The sequence below is a fragment of the Gobio gobio genome (genome assembly GCF_949357685.1).
Source record: "Gobio gobio genome assembly, chromosome: 7".
Taxonomy (NCBI): Eukaryota; Metazoa; Chordata; class Actinopteri; order Cypriniformes; family Gobionidae; genus Gobio; species Gobio gobio.
Window position 1 is genome coordinate 25,843,905 of NC_137103.1, and position 17,732 is coordinate 25,861,636.

At 38.7% G+C, this 17,732-nt stretch overlaps 2 protein-coding genes across 2 annotated transcripts in view; one reads left to right on the forward strand and one right to left on the reverse strand.

Annotated features, from left to right (window-relative positions):
- The window catches only part of abcb6b (ATP binding cassette subfamily B member 6 (LAN blood group) b), a 38,150-nt gene extending 35,092 nt beyond the window's left edge, over nucleotides 1–3,058 (forward strand). The window contains exon 18 of the mRNA XM_079822350.1: nucleotides 1,473–3,058. Within this exon, the coding sequence (XP_079678476.1) occupies nucleotides 1,473–1,581 (109 nt within the window). The 3' untranslated portion in view covers nucleotides 1,582–3,058. The remainder of the gene's footprint in view (nucleotides 1–1,472) is intronic.
- Nucleotides 3,053–17,025, reverse strand: LOC307129702 (uncharacterized protein). The gene is made up of 7 exons (XM_079822351.1): nucleotides 16,347–17,025; nucleotides 12,436–12,657; nucleotides 10,598–10,768; nucleotides 10,319–10,450; nucleotides 10,049–10,218; nucleotides 5,995–6,231; nucleotides 3,053–4,879 (listed from the first exon to the last, which is right to left on the reverse strand). Exons 1-7 carry the CDS (start codon nucleotides 16,810–16,812, stop codon nucleotides 4,691–4,693), a joined length of 1,587 nt encoding a protein of 528 aa, XP_079678477.1. The 5' UTR covers nucleotides 16,813–17,025; the 3' UTR covers nucleotides 3,053–4,690.
- Nucleotides 17,026–17,732: the final 707 nt, after the last annotated feature.

Here is a 17,732-nt window from a genome sequence, read left to right on the forward strand (position 1 = left end):
AAATGGACATGTTATAATAATCTGCTTTTGTGGCTGTTACAGAATGCTTCCTGATATCTTCCTGATAACCTTCTGGTGTGACCTACCATTATGATAAGAACATTTTCCACACTCTCATTCCCAGAGGTCAATGCCCCATAATGTGTCTGCTTCACTTTTGATGTCATACTTCCAAGTAATTGATGCCTCAACAAACTTGACCCTAGACCGACCCTCCTAACTCTCTGTTTTAGCAATCTGAGAAAAGAAAAGAAAGAGAATGGAGATGGTCCTGAGAGTTTCCTTGCCCTTAAGTGATTTCTGGAGCCAGGGGAAAGCTTTCATTTGGCTTCCTCGACCCCCTGTGCACTGCTCTTTAGTCCTTTTAAGGCGAGCCAGTCCACTTTGGCAGCCATCTTTGCAATGCCCTGGGCTGCTGTTTTCTATCTAGGTTAAAGTCAAGCAAATCTCTTATTTTAATAGGGCATGTCAGAGATCTCAAAAAACTGTTGGCTGTGCTGAAGTTTAAAGGGTTAGTTCACCCAAAAATTAAAATGATCCCATAATTTACTCGCCCTCAAGCCATCCTAGTTGTATATAACTTTCTTCTTTCAGCCAAACACAGTCGGAGTTGTATTAAAAAATATCCTGGCTCTTCCAAGCTTTATAATGGGAGTGAATAGTACCATAGATAGTACCATCCATCATAAAAGTAATCCATACGGCTCCCGGGAGTTAATAAAGGCCTTCTGAAGCAAAGCGATGCATCCTTGTAAGAAAAAATATCCCTATTTATAACTTTATAAACTATAACCACTGGCTTCTGGTAACGGCCGTGCACGAGTCTAGTTCCGGCGGAAAAGTGACCTCTGACCCAACGTAGGATGTAGGAGTAACGTAAGCTTAGGTGAGAGTAGACCCCTCTCGTGGTTCAAAGAAATAGAGCCATATCGATTTACTTCTATGATGGATGGTTGTGCTTATTGGGGCTTAAAAAAACAAGGTACCATTGACTCCCATTATAAAGCTTGGAAGAGCCAGGATATTTTTTTAATATAACTCTGATTGTGTTTGGTTGAAAGAAGAAAGTCATATACACCTTGGATGGCTTGAGGGTGAGTAAATCATGGGATCATTTTCATTTTTGGGTGAACTATCCCTTTAACTCCCATTTTTTAAATAAAAACCGAAAGGTGTAACTTCCAAGGTGAATGACTAACACTGACCAGCACGGATAATCACCAGATTACAGTACGTCACTTTTCAGACATTCCACAACCTGACAAATGCCAATTCAACATGTTCAATTGGCAAAAACCAACTGACCAACAGCAACCGACACTGATTTGACAAAACCCGATGACGTGTCTGTTGCCGTTGGTCGACGTCTGTCGGTGCAGTGTGAATTGGCCTCTACAGCCACACAATTTCTCTTGTGCATTTTTCTACAAGTGGTCTGTCTGCTAATGTCTCTGACTGCTCTCTGTCTGTAGGCATGAGGAGCTGCTGGCCGCGGGGGGACTGTATGCAGCTATGTGGTTAAAACAGCAGCAAACCCCAGAGTCAGAGGTCTCCACAGAAGAACAACCACAGGAGCCATAGCAGAGCAGCTGAAGCTGATGGAGTGGCGATGATGAATGATAATGGGTGAAATCAATCAGGAAAATGGTAAAAGAGCCCACTTTGCTCTAAAGTTCATCTCAGACACAGGGGCACCAGACTGCACAGAAGTAATGAACTACGAAGAGTGTTTCTCAGGGAACGATTACACAGGTCTGCTTAAAGATCAACCAATCATCGAGTACCTCTAAATATGTTATAGGGTTAGTTCACCTTAAAACAAATGTCTGTCATCATTTACTCACCCTCATGTCATCCCAAACTGTATGACTTTATTTCTTCCGGGGAAAACTAAAAGACTGTTGGTAACCAAGCCGTTTTGGTTCAGAAGAAAGTCATAGAGGTAAACGATGACAGGATTTTCAGTTTTTGGTGTAGTATCCCTTTAACGTTTATTAAACAGCAGTAGTATAAAAAACTGTTATGTGGCAACTATATTCAGTCATTTCTGTTACATTGGCTTTGTTTACACTATTATTCATCTCAGTAGACTGAGGAGGAATGGAAGTATCTCCATATCTGATCTAAAGATGGGAATTGTAGGTAACATGCTGCATTGTTACTTTCATTATAAAGAATTTTTGGTCGTACTTTAAATTTCAGCGTTCATGTTACTCTCTATTTACATACTGAGTAAATCTAATGAAATATGTACAGCTTTTCCTTGTACATTCAGTTTTCTTTGATGTCAGTAACATGTTGTGTCTAACATGTACACTGAAATAAAGTGTTCCCAATTTTTTTTTCTCCAAAAAAAGACCATCTTTAGGCTGAGCCAAAAACTTGCACCAAAATGTGGATGCTTTACCCAACTAATGTAAAACAATGTATTCCAAAGATTTATCATATCTCTGTTGTTCACATTTATAGTTTGAGATTTAAAAAATGAACATGGAAAATACTCATCTACTGTACATTAAACCAATATTTAAGTAATAATGACATGCTGAATTTAAAGGGATAGTTCACCCCAAAATTTTGTCATCATTTACTCGTCCTTTAAGTTGTTCCAAACCTATGCGTTGAACATTATATTTTGAAGAATCTTGGTAACCAGACAGTTGACATTAGCCCAAAAAAACAACATGAGGGTGAGTAAGTGATGACAGGATTTTCATTTTTGAGTGAACTACATACGCCTAATGTTTGACATACAGCGATCCTTTCTTTTTGATTTTTTTATTTTAATTCAAAAGTATTGAATTGTATAAAGAATTCTGAACTATTTTTAAAAGATAAATTGCTTTTCAAAAGGTGAAATGAACCATGGAAACATTCAGGAATACAAAGAATAGTCTGACTCTGTAGCCTTAAAGTACTTTCAAAATGATTTTGGCTGCTGCATTTCATAAAACATTAGCTGATTATTTATAATGTCGTGTGGAATGTGCACAAGTACTTCATTTTAAAACAAAAGTTAAAAAATAAAGTTTGTAAATAAATACAACCCTGACTATGTACAAAAGTTAATTTATTTAGAGTATTTACATCTTTTCACTCCAGCTACGGTTTAACACAAACAATGACATGTATATTCCTTTAAGACAATTGACAATTAATTCATTAAGTAGAACATGACAGAAATATTTACAGGATAACACATTTCTTAACTTTACAAAAACAGATATTTATCTGTAATGATTTAGGCTTAGACGTAGAGTTAATGATTGACTACAATGCACTGAGGTTTGATGGGGCTTTGACCCACACACATCAATATAATGGGAAAAGCAAGGAATTGGATTCCATGTGAGAGTCCTTTGAAAAGTTTGGGGTTAATACGCTTTTATTTTGCTTTTGAAAAAAAGTATAAAAAAAAAAATATTCGGCAAGGATGCATTAAATTGATCAAAAGTGACAGTAGAGGCATTTATAATGTAACAAAATATGTCACAAGCATTTCAAATCAATGCTGTTCTGTTTGTCAAAGAATCCTGAATAACCTGTTCTCAACATAAAAAAATAATAATAATAGTTTCTTGAGTTCCAAATCAGCATTTTAGAATGATTTCTAAATAAATTAAATAAGAGATTGAGATCGAAAATGCTTGTTTTTAAATCATAATAATATTTTAACCGTTTACGGTATGTTCATCAAATAAATGCAGCCTTGAGCATAATAGACTTATTTCAAAAAACATTTTTTTTAATTAAACACTTCACCAACCCCAAACTTTTGAATGTTAGTGTATGTTTCTGAAGAGAGTAGATGCACTGCGGAAAAATGCTGTCCTACTGTATGTAATTTCTGAAGAATGCGTATGAATTCCCACAGGAGCTGGCGTGGAGCCTGAAATACCTTCGCGTCACTGTCAACGTTATCAGCGGTTGGCGTTTAAATGTTTGCGGCGATAAGGGAATACTGCGGACAGAGTGGTTAGTTCAGCGTGGAAAAAGAGGTCTGACTTAAATACATGCTTGCAGAGCCCAGTGTCTGCTAGGGTCCAGACATGGTGAGGGAACATTTCTCATTACTAAATCATGCTGGACCGCCCTGTCCCTTATTGAGCTGAAGGAGGGACAAGGAGATTTGTCCTGAAATGTTCAAGTGAGTGTGAGGTGTGTTTCAGAGTGGCCTTGTCACCATTGTTCAGTTCCAGTCGCGCCCTGTGCGATGACCCACGGAAGAGCACTCTGGTAAAGGAGCGCGGATGCCCCTGCGCTGAACCCCCGCGGCAGGCGGAGAGAGGAGAAGTTTGCATGGGACGCTCCCCTCGGGACGCCTTCAACGAAGCAGCAAGCGGAGGAACTGAGGTTCATAGTGAGGACATGTCAGACGCTTTCTCTCTCGGTCCTGCATTACCGTCTCTTCTTAAGCGCACATTATGTAGTCTCCGTTCCTCAACAGCTTGTCAGGGTCTATGTGCATCATCGGGTGAATTAAGTGCGCACACACAGGTAGATCGTTTTGTGTGTGTTTGTGAGAGGAAAGGGCTGGTCATGGATTTGAAGTTTGTGCATTATACAAAATCATACTTCTAGGACTACTCGTTGGTACTTGTTTTCCACGGAAGTACTCCATTGGCGTGTCCGAATTGCGTATTGGAAACGGTAGATTTGGCAGGAAGCGTCCTGGAAGCAGTCAGTTCGCTCAATTCCTGCTGTTGTCGGTCTTGGGACGTTTTTGGTACCATAGAGCTGTGGGCAGATTCTGGCAGCCCATGTACTCCTTCCTCATCTCGGTCTCGGTGAGGGGTGGAGTGGAGTTACACGGAGCGCCAGCCAAAGTCACGTTCAGCAGACCCAGAGCAGCATCAGCCAGTCGGGGCGTTGCAGAACTCTAGTGGATGAAACAAAGAGAGAACCATTTTAATGTCTTCAAGTCCTACGGTAGCTTTGTGTGGAAATATAAGTTGTTATTCTACAGAAGATCTGAAATCTAAAAGTTAACACGCATACAAGAATAACACATCGACCATCAAACCATTTGTCTTGTGACCATTAAGTTAAAAAGGACTTTTTGGATTTGGGCCTGTTCCGCAGAACATAATGTTTAAGAAGAATAAAGTGCATGAGATGTAGGTCATCATAAACATAGAACTATTTTGTCATTTTGAAATTTTACCAAATGTCTCTTTTCACTTTTCACAAAGAAAAGAGCATCTATAGGAATTTCGGTAACACTTTACAATAAGGTCCGATTAATTCAAAAGTGAGCCATTCATTTCATATGAATTTTTATTGTTAGTTAATAAACATGCATCTGGTCATTTGTTAGTTCACGTTAGCTCATTCATTAGCCACAATAAGTAAATACTAGAAGAATAACAGTGCAGGGAATTGTAAAACTATTAGCGGGTATGAACTATAAACCAGGGTGTTTAAGATTACGATAATGATGTCAGAGTCTTATGCTGTTGACATAGTGTAAACGGTGCAGCGCTTCCAAGTTCTACGGCAGAATGACTCGCATCCGTCGTGGTGCTCACGTGAACAGCGTTGGCCAATGGTAAGCCGGCGCTCTGGAAGCGCTGCACTGTTTACACTGAGTCAACAGAGTACGAGTCTGATACAGGCTAGAAGACATTTTTGAATAAAACACAAAGAGTATTTTCAACGCTTTATAAAATTAAGGTTGAACCACTGGAGTCACATGGACTATTATAACGATGTCTTTACCACCTTTCTGGGTCTTGAAAGTGTTAAATATATTGCTGTCTATGGAGTGGTCAGAGAGCGTTCGGATTTCATCAAAAATACCTTAATTTGGGTTCTGAAGATGAACTAAGGTCTTATAGGTTTGGAACAACATGAGGGTGAGTACTTAATGACAGAAATTTTATTTTTGGGTGAACTAACCCATAAGGTGAATACCTTTTTTTGTACAATAAAATGGAGTGATCCGAACAGCCCAAATTCATAAGGTATGGCTGGTAAAGGCTTGTAAAGTCTCACCTTACTGAGGTGGTCTATGAGGCAGTCAAATGGATGCAGAGAGGCCCAGAACTCAGCTGTGTGCACCCAGGGCAGCCCGTTCAGCAGCACCACATTGACGTGTTTGAGAGATCCTATCAGTCTCTTGTTGAGGGCCCCGCTGTAGCTCTGCTCCACAAAGAGCAGCACCCGACTGGCCCTGCATCCGGCCAGATCCGCCAACAGTTCCCCCACAGAATAACGCTCCTTCAGATCTGCCTGAAGAAAAAAGCAAAAACTAATCATATAGAGCTGTCCTGTCATATGTTTTATAGATAGTTTGCCTTAAAATGCAATTTATTAAAGCAGCAATCCACACAAGTCTGTACATTTACATTGATTTTTTTTTTTATTCTCTTAGGCTCAAGGCTTCATTTATTTGATCAAAAGAACTTACAATTGACGTAATATTGTTAATATACTATTAATATTGTGAAATTACAGTTTAAAATAACATCTGAATTTTCAGCATCATTACTCCAGTCTTCAGTGTCACACGATTCTTCAGAAATCATTCTAATATGCTGATTTGCTGCTCAAGAAACATTTCTTATTATTATCAATGTAGAAAACAGTTGCTTAATGCTGCTCAATTTATTTTCAGCATTTTTTTCAAAAGAACAGTATTTATTTGAAATAAATATTTTGTAACATTAAAAATGGCTTCTTTCACTTTGATACATTTAATGGATCCTAATTTTGGGATCAGTAATGTATATATTTTTTGAATGATAGTGTATTTTACTATTAATAAAATATTATATGAGTAATATTAATATGAAATTATAATATCCAATACATTAAATAAATTATGAGAGAATAACATAACATAATTTTTTTATTTTTACCCTTGTCTTCAGTTAATTTAGTTTTTCCGTTTTATCACTAAAATGACTGTGGTCTGTTGTAAGGAACTTCAAGAGGAGACTGACATTCATTTGTCCTGACATTCAGGCTAATGGCAGTTGTTGAAATGAACAGTTTGCCAAACTCTTTCTACTTTAAGAAGAAATGAGCAGCTTTCCTGTGGGAAGCCGAGCGTCTGGTGGCCCTGATCCTGTGTGGTCCTTGTCTCTCAAGCCCCCCCCTTTGTCACTACATCCCTGTCTGGGGATCAGGTTGTTGCCTTTGTCCCTAGAGAGTCTGTCCCTATTGTCATAGAAGGGTGGGCTTTACTGTGCAGTCTGCTCCCTTCTGTTTGCCCTGCTCTAAACATATGGCCGGGATTACTGACCACCTCTTTGCAAAGGATTGTGGGATTTTGGTGAAACAACACGAGTGTACTTTATAAAAGCAATATAATTAAATGTGTGCACAGTTTCTGGAATGATTATATTAATGATAGATGAAAGAGGCATGAGGTGGATTGGATGGTCTATTGTGAGTTGATCAAAAGACCTGTCTTTGTTTCTCAATAAGATTTGAGACTTAAGATTGTGTCGTATTTTTCTATGAAATTTGATCTAATCTCTCTCGTCTTTCTTGTTAAGTGAGGAGTCTGCTCTGGGTTGTCCATGTGCATTAAGGGAAAAGGGTTTGATGAAGCATCCACTTCTTGGATGTTTTCCGCACAGGTGGCGTTCTCATTAGCAGCACTAAAAATACTCCATGCGCTCGTAACACAAGAACCACCAAAGTGCAAAGTGTCTACATATTCATCCCTTCCAAGAAATGAAACCGAATGAACGGATGAGAGTCAACCAGAAGTCAGCTTCCATAGCGTAATACTTTTATCCTTTGGTTAGTGGGCACTTTGAAGTGGGGGGCTTGGGGAAACACGCTGGGTTCATTTACGAGAAGATAAGAGATTCCTAAACTCTTACTCCTCTTTCCTCTCTGTGCTTCCTGGAACCCCACATTTAAAACAAATCTACCTCAGCACCTTCAGAATAACCGTAGGCCTGACTGTGAAAATACAATCCTGTTACAAGACATCCACTGAGCTATTTCCAAAAAAAACAGAACAGGTTTTAAACCACTGCTCAAAGTGAGGTTCTGAAAGTAAAAAATAGAAATAGATTTGTTATGGTAACGTATAGACCTTTAAAAACAGACCTACCGTGATTTCTGAGATTAAGTGACATGCTTCTGTAGAAGCCACAAGTAAGTGCGATTTCAATTTCATTGAATGACACTCGTTTAATAGCTTAATTCTGAGAGAAGAACTACACTAATCGTAGTCCTGAAGAAAATTATCCTGCGTTCAGAGAAGCTGCTGTTCCTGTAAACATGGAATTTGTGCCAAAAGTTCAAACACTTTGCAAATGACAATCCACATAATCATCTGCTCATATAAACTACTGATCAAAAAGTTTGGGGTTGGTTTGATTAGTTCAATGTTCATGGATGCTCACCTGGGCTGCATTTATTTAATTTTACTATATTTTAAAATGTGACTCATTCCTGTGATGGTAAAGCAAATTTTTAGCATCGTTACTTCAGTGTCACATCATCTTTCAGAAATCATTCTAATATGCTGATTTGCTGCTCAAGAAACATTTCTTAAGAACAGCATTTATTTAAGATTACGGTCACCGGGAGGGGACATGTTCTGTTCACTTAGTTTTGTCATGGCCACGAGATATTAATTTGTGGGAATGTCATACGTGATAAGTCATGGCCATGAGATCATTTTGTCGAGATAACACATCCTTATGTCGTGGCCACGCTATGCAAAGATGTGGCGTCGAGATCCTAATATTGAGGGAACGACATATTTTTCTTACGACATTACCTTGACAAAATGATCTCGGGGCCATAACATATTATCACATCCCAATATGTCGTGGCCAGGACAAAACTACGTGAACCGAACATGTCCCCTTCCGGTCACCGAAGGAAATTAGAGATATTTTGTAACAATAAAAAAAGAAACAACTGTCACTTTTGATTTAAATTGTCCCTTCTGAATAAAAGTATTAATTTCTGTCTACAAAAAAAAAACTTTTGTTGTTTGTATATATCTGTGTATTTGTTTGTTTGTAAAGTTTTTAGGTGTATTTATAATTTTATAATGGTGATAGTTTTTATTATATTCATTGCTTTTGATTTGATTATATCATTAATGAGTCATGGGTGTGTTTTGGGCGTAACGTGCAATAAACCAATCAGTCTCATCTCCCATTCCCTTTAAAAGCCAGTTGTGCTTGCACCATGGCGGATTCACTATTTACATGGAGGAATATAGACACCCTCAACCTGACGAGTCCGTTTAAATACATGTGTGTATTGACACGATTGGTTAACTAAGTAGCCAATTGAATTCATCATTGCTGGAAATGGGTAATTCTTATACGTGCAATGACTATCCATTGACATGTAGGCATTTTTATCTTTATGTACACAATAATAATCTTTTACATTGTAATCCTTTTATTTTCAATATTTTTAAAATGTGTGTGTGTGCTGCTGCGAGTCCCTGTGTGTGTAATAAGCAGAGTGTACGCGCATTGTGTGAAAAATACACAAAAAATCCTGCGCTATTGACTTTAGAGCAGGTTTGTGTTGGTCAATGGTGCAGTCGTTTTCAGTTCCTCAAAATAGCAACGCTCCAACAATGCTCCTGAACACACCTGGTTTTCAGACCAGACGCCCATGGGTGAACAGATGTGCCAGTGCATTTGATATTTAAACAACTTGGAGCTGGACGTGAAAAAGATAACTGTGTCAGGCTGAAACTAGCAGAAAACACTGGCGTCACATTGCGCCGGGTGTATGATTGGGACCATCATTTATGAGACATGCCATGGGATTAGTTTGTTGCCTCATACACAATTATTGTACTGTTTAGTCTTTTTTTCTAATAAAAAAAATAAAATCTTTGAAATGTCTGTAGACAAGATGAATGGGAAAACACTTTGGGAACCGAGGCCAATGTAAAAATTGGGCAGATATTTTTGTGCTCTATAGTGATTGTGTTCATTTTTTTCCTCATGACACTGAAGTTTGAACATAACTTCAGTGTATCCAGTCCCGTTGCAGTAGTTATACTACACTACACGACCATTGGAATGTCTGATCAGGTGCACACACTCACAATGCCGTTGTTATTGCGGTCCCAAAGCAGCATGGTGCCGTCGTTGCGTGTGGGGCTGTTCAAGTACAGAACCAGAGAATCCGCACAGTGCTGCTTTCGGCAGATGTAGGAAATGTGATTCCGGATCACCTCTTTCTCTGTGGCTGGATACATCCCCTCTGTCTCTTTAGCTGTGGAAATAAAGACAGTTACTAAATGTAAAGCATTAGGGTCAATTATCTTTTCATAATAGCTCAATAAAAGCTGAAATGACTTGAAATGTCCTCTTACCTGCTACCTGTCCGTTCCCAGCAAAGAATGTCTTTATGTGGTCCTTATGGAAGCCGTTGTTCCTCAGCATCTGGTAGAAGAGCTGCAGGTTCTGCGCATGCCGCTGGTATGTTATCTGCTCCTGCCAGCCACCTGCACGTGCACAGGTCAAAGGTTATGTTAAAAGAGCGGCATTCCTGAGACAGCTGATAAGTCCAAGTATTCGTGCAGCATTTCAAACATCAATAAGCTATAGGGTCGGATCGTACAAATGAGTTCTTTGAGTCAGTGTTTTTGTACCTGACAAGAGAACCGCATGATCACAGGTCTGGTAGAGGCGGCAGGACAGGTGTGTGGCCAGGCGTTGCTGATGGCACCGTCTGGTGTTTTTATTGAGCTCGCAGCTGGAGATGGGCGCGCTAGGGCTGGTCAGTGGCAAAGGCTGTGGGCATCTGGCAAAGTCTGGGTGATCTACAGCAACAACCACATCACTTAGCTTTAGGTTTCAGGTGAGCAGCATCAAAAAGTAGGGGAGAAGAATTTCAGTAAATTCATTTTAGTCATGGTCAAACTTAAACACGACATGCTTGACTAAATATCACGTCGAACTGTCATTTAAGGTGCGGTCAAATTTTTGTGTTATTTCTATAGGAATCTGTGCAATTAGGAATTTTGTACGATGGCAAAAGATTTCCACATGCATAATTCACATCATGGAAACACAAATTCACCACTTTGTTCTGTTTGACCAAATGTGCTTGGTTTGAAAGTGACTTAAGACAATGGAATTATCAAAATCCCACTGTGACCACACCTTTATGCTGCTGAATTACTGTAATTACTAGATAACTCAGGCGTTCTATTCGGAGCTGTTTGCGTACTCTGACTCGTAATGATGCATTTTTATGGCAACACTATTTAAGCCAAAATTAATCTAATTTGAGCGGTCGATAGACAAAACCACAATATAACAAGTAACAGATGTTATGAAAATCCCTGAACATTGTTGAAAAGTCATTCAACTCTGCTATAGCTACTTTAAACTATATTGTATGTCTTTTATTTTCAGATTATTTTTAGCATGACATTAACAATAATCAGTTATAGGAATTATTAAAATTTTAATAATATTGAGATGATTAATAGTATGAAATATTTCTACTCAGAGCTGTCTTCGGAATCGGAATTATGCATTTCTAATTTTCTATGGCAACACTATTAATGTCATAATGAATCAGTGTAATTTGAGCCAATCAGTAGATGAAACCACAATATAACGAGTTGTTATGCAAACGCCTTATTAATAAACAGGTTTAGCTGGCCATTAGAAAGTTATTTAACTCTGCAATTACTACTATAAACTGCATGTCTTTCATTTATTTTCTGATTATGATATTAACAATGGTCAATTATTAGGAATGAATAACTTGAGTTATGAACAGGAGGAATTATTTAACAGAAATATTACGAAATGACTGCATTTTACTTCCATTTTTTAGCGTTTCATCACAGAAATTCCAAAGTGTCTTGAACACAACTTTAAAATGATTTTGTAGTGCATACTTTACTGAAATAAGAGTTCTAGGAAATCACACTTGTCTCTGTAACAGCGACAACAAAAAATGGTTGGTAACACTTTATTTTAAGGTGAAGGAGTTACACATTACTAGTACTACATGTACTTACTATAATAATAACAACAGTAAATGTTGCATAATTACTAGTAACTAGCCCCAAACCGTAACTGTAACTCTATAGTAAGAACATGTCATTAACATTACTCCATACTTATTTGAGTAAGCACAACGTTACTTTGTCACCTTAAAATAAAGTGTAACCAAATGGTTTGCCAGCAGTCAGAAATGCTCTCTGTCTGTGAATCATTTGGCATTGCTGACATCGGGTTGATTGTCTTTGGATGGTGGATTTTTGGGAGCGGTGGGAAGTTTACAAAAAGGTGGGAGTTAGCAAAATCACTTACAGAACCTTTAAATAAGCCAGATTCAGGTCTCATTCCCTTCTATTCGGTATACAAATAACTTGTTTATTCTGGCATAACTGGGAATTGTGCTTCCCTCTTTCTTATATATTCCAGAGAGTTAATTAAACCTGTTCAACTTAACAATTTGTTGACTCACCTACACAGCGCAGGCGTTGTGTTCGGTTGCTATCTTTCACTCCCACAACCAGAGGAAGAAAGTGAATCTCACAGAGTCCGCTGCTGTGCTCCACACGGCCGGTTCTGGCCACTGTAGTCCTGCGGGCCCTCGCTCGGCTCGCCATGCGATCGCTGCGACTCCTCCTCCGCTTCAGCTGGTTCTGGCAGCGTGTTTTCACAGCCATCGTCAAGCACTCCTCCCCTGTATATATATTGCATGTTAATTGTAAACAGTTAATGTACAAATACAATCTGCTGATAATCGCCTAGATCAGCGGAGGTTTTCAAAACTGGGTCCGGAGACCCCCAGGGGCCGCAAGGGAGTGACGGGGTGTCTGTGGAAAAGTCTAGAGAAATACTATTAAATAAAAGTAAAATATTCATTTATTTTTTTTCTTAAGCTTTATATTTTGGGGAAAATGTGTTCTGTATTTGTATTTTTCTTGTGCATTTTTTGGGACAAAAATAAAATAATATACACAATATAAATAAGATTAAATTAAAAAGTAATTTTAGATTTGTAATATTACATTTTCAGTGTATAAATTGGGTGTTTATAAAAGATGTATGCCTTTTCAATTTTAAGATTGGGGTCCCTCACACAAGGATGATCATATTTGGGGGTTTGTGGCATCTAAAAGTTGAAAGCCCCTTGCCTAGATAGTTATAGTTTATTGAAACATTTATCCAAGCAACAAGGGATGTTTTTGGTTTATTGCTTGGTGATCATTCAAGACAAAACATGCCAGTGTCAATATTTGTGTGAAAACCACATGATTTGGATAAATGAGAGCATTCAGAGTCATTTGTCCAGGGTTTATTGCTCTGCCGTTGTCATGTGATCGTCCACCTGGCTTTAATAAGAAAGAGCTGCCTGCAATGCTAATTTCTCCCCTGAGAAGGTGACAAAGAGAAACTGTCCTTTCAGAAAAAGCAATAATAATGGCTTTTAAACAGGCATAGCATCAGTCTGGGCAGAGCAGCTTGCATTCCTCTAGTAATCTGCCATAACTCCAAACTATCCATTCAAGCACATGCCGCACTTTAAACTGCAGCGGGGCTATTGATGCCAAGCAATTTTTATCAGCTTCACGCTGAGGAAGCCTGAATTAGACAGCAGTGCAGGAGGTGTAATCACAAGCCATTATAAATCCATTCCACTTAACAACTAAAATTGCCTCTCATAATGAAAGGTTTCCTTGGCTGGCCGTGATTTGGGAATGTGGGGTAGGACAGCATCAGTAGCCCTAATGAGTCTCTCTCTGTGGTCAGTTGTATCCGGAGGCCCATTACAAAAACGCAGAGAGACTTGGGATGATTTTAAATGTGGCCAGAACTAAACCCAGCTTTCATTCCAGTCTCTGATTATCACCACATCTTCAGATGAGATGGTCAAGCTTGGACACAGCGAGACTTGAAAACGATTCCAGATTTGAACTGAGTCACACAAGCCTTGAGCTCATGTGTAAACCAGAGCATTTTTGTTTATCATTTCTAATGTGTCCGCTCATTATTGCCCTTCCTGAGCTTCACTTTGTCTTCAGTAACCAAATATATTTAATTTGAGGAAGGCTCGAGGCCGGACATGTGTGCTTGGCCTTCAAGAACTGTCTTTAAATGAGAGTTTATTTTAATGTATTTACATAATTGCCTTGGCTGCGTTCAAAACCTAAGGCAGGTTCATCAACGAATCCTAAACACAATGTATCACGATTTCCACAAAACGGTTAAGCAGCACAACTGGTTTCAACATTGATAATAATAAGAAATGTGTCTTGAGCACCAAATCAGCATATTCGGATGATTTCTGAAGGATCACATTGCAGAGACTTTTTAAAAAAAAATCTTTAACAACCCCAAACTTTTGATCATAGTGTAGATGGAGTAATAATTTGGGGAAAATATAAGGATTGTGGGATGATATAGCCACTGAAGGACACATCTATGTCGCCTTCAAACAGTCACCAGATGACGGCATCTTAGTAGCCAGGATATTAGTGTTGGATATGGATATCTCTTGATTCCTTCCTACCAGCATAATGGTTCAGATGCAGCCCAAATGAAATCATATTCAAATAATTCAGTCTAGATATTAAATGGCTTTGTTCTAGATGATATTTGTACATCAGCTGCCAATTTGATACTTACTTTAATACTTTAAAACAGTCAGTTAAAAAACTGTTTGCTTCACAGCGATGCCATGGAGGTTTAGTTCCCCAAAGAACCTTTCAGTGAACAGTTCTTAAAAGAACCATTTTTTCTTGGTTTGAATAACATTTGACCACCTTTAAAGAACCTTTTGTGCAGTGTAAAGGTTCATTGGATGTTCCTCATGGAACCATTGATGCCCATAAATAACCTTTATTTTGTATAGTAGACAAAATGTATTAGAATAAGCTTTATCACAACAACTTTTCTTGTCTCTCTCAGCAGGTGCAAATGTTCAAGTTTAGTGATGGGTTGGCTTGTGCCCTTTGCTATAGTGAACCGGGGGCACAGCTGGGCACTGAACCCAGTGTTAAGAACTGAACTCTCAGTCAGGAATGAATTATTGACCGCTCTTATTGTGAATGCATGACTCTCGGCTCAGTCGTGCGTCTGCCCTCCACTTTCCCTGCAGGGGGTCTGTGGCCCGACTTCCTAAGAGCAGATCCTCGTGCAGACCAGTCACAGGGCAGATGACCTTAGTTTAGATGTTTTTTCAACACTTCAACAGGCTTTTTAATGTCCACTATTGAAAGACTTTTACCCAACTTACAGTCTAATCTAGCCCTTCGCGTGAAGCTTCTCTGTTCACTTCTGCAGGATGCTTTTCCTATTCCTCACTGCCCATCCCTTAAGAGTTTTATTTCAATGTATGAAATATAAATTAATATTATGCATTATAGTATTTGTTACAGTGTAATTTAGGTTACTTATATGTCATTATTGTGTACCGTTTAGCTGCTGTAAATACACATTATTATGGTATTATAGTAATTAATTATAATGGCATATAATGTCATTATAATTACAAGGTGACCTGATAGAAGTTAATGTGTAACACCACTTTTACCATGGTAATATACACCAAAATACCACGACTGCAATAGAAATAATCATTTGGGACTGTCAAAATATTAATATTTTTGAGAGTTGTCGACATTTTCTATAGGCTATTTGTACATGACTGGTGAAAAAAGTCACATGAACAGAACTGTTTAATTCCAGTTTGCCCCTTTAAAATATGATACCATGTATCAGAGTTCAATAAAACATATTTGGCTCCATTATTTATGTATTATGTCTCATATAAATCATGATCAGGTTAGAATTTTTTTTTTAGGTGAAATACATTGTACTTAGTAGGTGAATTCAGGGTGATTGGGACGCATTTTGCCATTGAGATGACTTTGAAAAAGTGTCCCAGTCAACCTGAATTCACCCTATAGGGTTTGGTTTAGGGTTAGTTTTTGTAATTATGCATATTTTACTGTTATCACTCAATATAATAAGTAGGCTAATGTGTAACTATATGTCACCTTAAAGTAAAGTGTTATATGATCATAATACAGTGGTCATTCCAATTTCTTCATGTGTTCAATTCGATACATTTATTCCTTGATAATCTCTTTTCACTGACAAAAATATTTATATATTGTTTGCAACTTTCTTTTGGGTCTAATGAGCAACTGAACAGGTTTTCGTTCTCTTGCAACCGTTTTGAAACTTCTTTCATTGGGCTATCTGTGAGTTAGCTCATGGGAAAAATGGGTTCATTCATTGGGTTCATTATTAAGAACTAAAGCAACACTTGTAGCGAAAAGTATTACTGCCATGAATTAATTCACTAAAGCAAAATGTTCTATGCACAAAATCTCAGGTTTGACATATCAGATTCAGTTCACTCACCCAGATAAATGCCGTCCATATGAGCACATTTCTTCTTGGTTATGTTGAAGTCCACATAAAACAGAACGACCGGGTGTCCGAAACTCTCGCCGGGACTGGGGTCCAGTAGCAGCACGGCGTCGTGCGCGCTCGCGCCGGGGTACAACTCTTCATTCGTCCTGCTCTCATCATCCGCGCTCATGTCCACCGAGAAGCCGCTCTGCTTGGACTGGAGCGCACCGCTGGAGTATGAATCCGGCAGGATAGCGAACACTTTCCCCGAGCCGGACTCGGACACATACACGACCACCCCGCTCAGGTGCAGGTGGGACATCTTCTTGCACTCGCTTTCCGCTAAGGAGACCCTCCGGCACAGGTTGAGCTTCAAGTACTGAAGCCCAGTTCTGACCCAGCGGTCCAGACGAGACCCGCAGCACTCGCCAACGAGTAAAGCGCAGATGAGAAGAGAGACGCACTGGAGCTTCATGCTTTGTCTGTGTAAAGATCTGTTTTGATGTCCTCTGTTGTGTGTTGTAGGCAAAGTTACTTTTTAAAGAGCGTTGTTCCGCAGGAGGTGTTTGTTGGGCACTCAGGGGTCGTGTGAAGTGTGGAGAGGTGCAGCTGTCTTTATTAAAGGTGCTCAGAGCAGCATCCAGATGGAAAGTAATGTGCAGCAACTCCATCCCACAGGCTCTGGCATGCTGTTTAACAGAAGAGGGAGGGAGAGAGAGAGGGAGGATGGAGCTGCCTGTCAGATAATTCTCATTATCAAAATGATTCTTTAGGAGAGTTTTCCTAATTTTATGATTATAGCCTATATAACATTTTCTAAAGTAGGCTAAAACAACCTTTTTAGTTGGCTATATGTTTAAAATAAGCATTAAAGGAATAGTTCACCCTAAAATGAATTCTGTCATCATTTACTCGCCCTCAACTTGTTCAAAACCTATATGAGTTTCTTTCTTCTGCAGAACACAATAGAAGATACTTTAAAGAATATCGGTAACCAAAAAGTTGATGGTTCCCATTGACATCCATATAGTTTTTTTCCTATATGGAAGTCAATGGGGACCATCAACTGTCTACTTACTGACATTCTTTAAAATATCTTCTATTGTGTTCAGCAGAAGAAAGAAACTCATGTTGCAGAGCATTTTATCTGAGGGGAGGGGGGTGATATTTTAAACATCATCAGACAAATAATGTGTAAATAATTTCAACTTATAAAGAACATGTTGAGATACAGTTATGCCTGAACAGGGTTGGCAGTTTTAAGTTAATTTGATATGCCTGTTGCAAGCCTTGCTTAGAAAATTTCAAAACATATCCACTTTTTAGTCATCAGTTGCTTAATATAGGCTACAAAGTATATTACTGTATATAGATAATATGTGGTTTTAAAAATAT

Coding starts and splice junctions, on each gene's coding strand:
- LOC307129702 (XM_079822351.1), bottom strand. CDS start 16,812: ATGAAGCTCCAGTGCGTCTCTCTTCTCATCTGCGCTTTACTCGTTGGC. Junction 10,769..12,435: donor ACAACGCCTGCGCTGTGTAG/GTGAGTCAACAA, acceptor TTGTTGCTGTAG/ATCACCCAGACTTTGCCAGA. Junction 4,880..5,994: donor TCATAGACCACCTCAGTAAG/GTGAGACTTTAC, acceptor TTCATCCACTAG/AGTTCTGCAACGCCCCGACT.